This window comes from Merops nubicus, unplaced genomic scaffold (genome assembly GCF_000691845.1).
Source record: "Merops nubicus isolate BGI_N331 unplaced genomic scaffold, ASM69184v1 scaffold22282, whole genome shotgun sequence".
Taxonomy (NCBI): Eukaryota; Metazoa; Chordata; class Aves; order Coraciiformes; family Meropidae; genus Merops; species Merops nubicus.
Genome location: NW_008593153.1, coordinates 40433 through 43930, shown reverse-complemented (window position 1 = coordinate 43930; position 3498 = coordinate 40433). Strand labels below are relative to the sequence as shown.

Genomic DNA, 3498 nt, shown 5'->3' with positions numbered 1-3498 from the left:
TGGGCATATAGAGCTGGGAAATACCAACCCCTGCAGCAAGGGCTAACTATTTTCTGCCAATAGCCAGAAATAAAGGAAAATACATAATGCTGTGTACTTGCTGCTATATAACATTTAATAAATTACATGACAAAAAACATCATTATAAACCTATTCCTCTAATTACATCGTATTTGTTAAATCCAGAGCAGCCCAGCCCTTTTGTAACAATTTGAGCTTTGATCAAAAGCACCTGTTGGCCTAAAAAAATCACTTCATGATACAGAGAGTTGTGCAATTATACTTCTCAAAAGTACTTTATCATTCTAGGGGGTCTGCACCTGTTCTGGTGTTGCCACCTAAAACCAGCACTGCATTTACACATGCAGTGGTACTTGGCCTTTTTTTTTTTTTTTTTTTTTTTTTTTTATACATACACAGCCGTTGGTGTTTGCCTTTTTTTTTTTTTTTTTTTTTTTAATACAGATTTTTTTAAGAGAAAGTTTAAAAGCTTCCTTGGACATTTAGAAGCATGAGTTCTCAGAATTTAAAATCTCCCCTTAGCTTGCTTCCCCTCCAAGCGCTGCCTTCTGATCAACCTCCATTAGCTAAACTTTCCTTCAGAAGCATTCAACTAAGAAACAGTTTAAGAGAACATAAGGAACTGCCCCAGCATTCAGACCTCTGTTTTAAAGAAACTGACTAGAAAAAAAAACCAAACAAAACAGAAACAAAACAGAAAAACCCAAATTTTCCACTAGGTACCAATACAAACACATAACAAAGAGTATAAAAGTTGTTAGTTTAAATATATACAATCTCTTTTCAACTCAAATACTGCTTCAATGGTTTTGAGGGTATAGACAATGAGGCGAAGGGGACACTTTTATGCAGAATATATTGCAACAGCCTGAACAGTACTGTTAACACTATTATAACTTGAACTTTCTGTAGCAAAAATGTCATTAGTATTCCAATGTGGAGAGAGATTTCTGCGTGCCAAACAACCTGATCACTTTTCAGCTGAACTCATCCTTTTGGACTTGATGAAGGCCATGCCATGTGTTCTCATGTGCGTGTTTAAGGCCGCTTCAGTTTCAAAAGTCTTTGCACACACTTTGCACCTTCTGTCCGATGCCGCGCTGTCAGGTGATTCATCCTCATGATTGGGTTTATTTTCTTGCTGATTATCCTCCCCAGACCCATTCTGTTTTGATACGGGCTGAGGCTCCTTCAGCTTATGTACAATGAAGAGATGTCTGGAGAGAGACACATGAGATGTGTAGCAGAGTCCACATTCCCTGCACTGGTACGAAGAGCCATCAGATTTATGCTGAGGAATGTGTTCGTGAAACTGGAGGAGATTTTCTGTGGTAAAGCCACAAACAGCACACTTATGAACTTTGAAAACATTTATCTTTAGTTTCTTCAATGGCTGAGTGATTGCACCTCGAGGAGGCCTGAACTCCAGTACAGGTTCTTCCAATTTGCGCTTTGGACTAGGAACCTAAAAATAATCCATAAATGGTACATCACGTAAGCATAAATACACAGTTCTTTTCATAACTATATGTGACTTGCAAACTTCAAAAACTTTCCCTTAGTAGATTCCAGTACAGCTTTGATAAATACAGTATTTCAAATAATAAAAGCACATATATGTTGTTTGTGTTGGAAAACTCGGGGTTTTCTTCAGGACAAGTTGCACTTAAAATTTGTTTTGTCAATTCTGATAAAACCAGAATCTAATACACTGTGTAAACTGAATAAATACTTGCCAGTGTAACTGCATCCAAGTACACACACGAGACCAGCTGTGTACAGAATGTGGAATACTAGTCTAGGAACTTCAGCACTACCTTCTGGAATTCCATTTTTGTTACTTAGTATTATTTCATGCCTAAAATTTGACTTGACTGATTACCTCCCGGTTGTCAGTAACTGAACTAACACATTGCCAAAGGATGAATCAACATGTACAGTTTTTAAAACTCATTAAATTGATCACTTTTCATATTCTTCTGGCATGAATATTCCTCAAGAATGCTCTGCATTCTATGCAGCTCAGACATGCTCCACGAGGTTTAGAAGACAGTGTATATAGCTGCTATATTTCCAACACTAAAATAAGAAGATAATGTGTCGGGCAGAAAGAGAGACTTTCCAAAAACCTTCTAGTTCAAGCATGACAGAATTTGTTGCAGGAACTTTTGAGACATTTTTGGGGCTGTACTTCACAGAAGATCAAACTTTTATGGGATCAAAATACCTGCATCTATTTTAAAATCATGAACGTACACCCAGAAGAAATGACGATCGCTCTCGGCGTCTGAACATATTACCTTTGTGTCTTCTTTTACTTCCCTTTCTTCCATATTGGCCGATTCGGTCATTTCTTTCACATCAGGGTCTTTAATGCCATGCATCAGCTGAATGTGTTTTTCCAACATCAGCCGCTTCGTAAAAGTACGTCTTGAGTCTGGGCAGTGTCTGCGAGGCACAAAGCAGACGTCACGCTGGGCAGAAATCAGAGCAACCCACAGAACATACACAAGACTAGGAAATAAACCCCTGTCAGAGCACAGTCTGTTGAAGGTAGCAACAAGGTTAGTCCAATTAGTCGCACAGGTAATTAGTATAAGGAAACAAGCATAATTAAGAAATAAAACTAGAAATGCTTGAGCAATTTATATTCAGAGGAAATGAGAAGTTCTCTAAAGACAATACCCAAAAAGGTACAATGTAAGAGGCAGAATAAAACCTGGGAGCATCCAGGTTTGTTTCTTGGACCTCTGGCTAACATCACCAAACTGTACATTACATTAGACATTTTCCCAAGTTTGCCCTAATTTAAATTTCACAGGAAAAGGAATCAATCACCTTCTGTGGAGGGTGAACTCTAGCTCCAAATAACACTTCTAGTTCTCCATTCAAATCCAAAATATTTTATCTCCTTGGAATTAGGAATTCCTTCTCAGCTCCCTTTTCAATCTCAAACTAACAAGTAGAACAAAGTTGTCTTTCATAACCCGTGCTTTGTGCTTTTGCACAGAACCAGCTGCATCACTTCTAAACCTTCCACGTGCTTTTGGGAACATATCTCCCCTGAGCTCCCATGTTGTAACATATAGTTCGGGTTGTCTGGCGGAGGGATGGCCAAACAAGGACTGCAGGGCAGAGCCATCAAACTGTAATACACTCTTTTCTCTCCTAAGGTTTTATCTTTTTAAATGCTGTTTCATTTAAATTAAAAAAAGAAAAGAAGGCAAAAAAAAGCCAGTACTGTAGGCATTCGGAAACGGAAAGAGAGAACCAAAGTAAGCTTTTTGCTCCAAGGGTATGAGAAGACAGGCACAAGCTACTTGTCATGGACCGAGAGAAACTGTGTCTAGGCCGGCCAGCGTGTGGAGGGTGCAGCACAAGCGAAGGGCACGCTGGGAACAACCTGACCCCTGGGCCACGCCAGGCGACCGCTGGCTCCAGGGCGCTCCGCACCGCTGCGCCTCGTGCCTCCCGAAC

The 3498-nt window shown here is 39.7% G+C and overlaps 1 protein-coding gene across 1 annotated transcript in view; it reads right to left on the bottom strand.

Annotated features, from left to right (window-relative positions):
* Window positions 1-478: 478 nt before the first annotated feature.
* Window positions 479-3498, bottom strand: part of ZNF532 (zinc finger protein 532) — a 30787-nt gene continuing 27767 nt past the window's right edge. Inside the window, 2 exon segments of the mRNA XM_008935384.1 lie at window positions 479-1486; window positions 2322-2469. Of these exon segments, the coding sequence (XP_008933632.1) occupies window positions 992-1486; window positions 2322-2469 (643 nt within the window). The 3' untranslated portion in view covers window positions 479-991.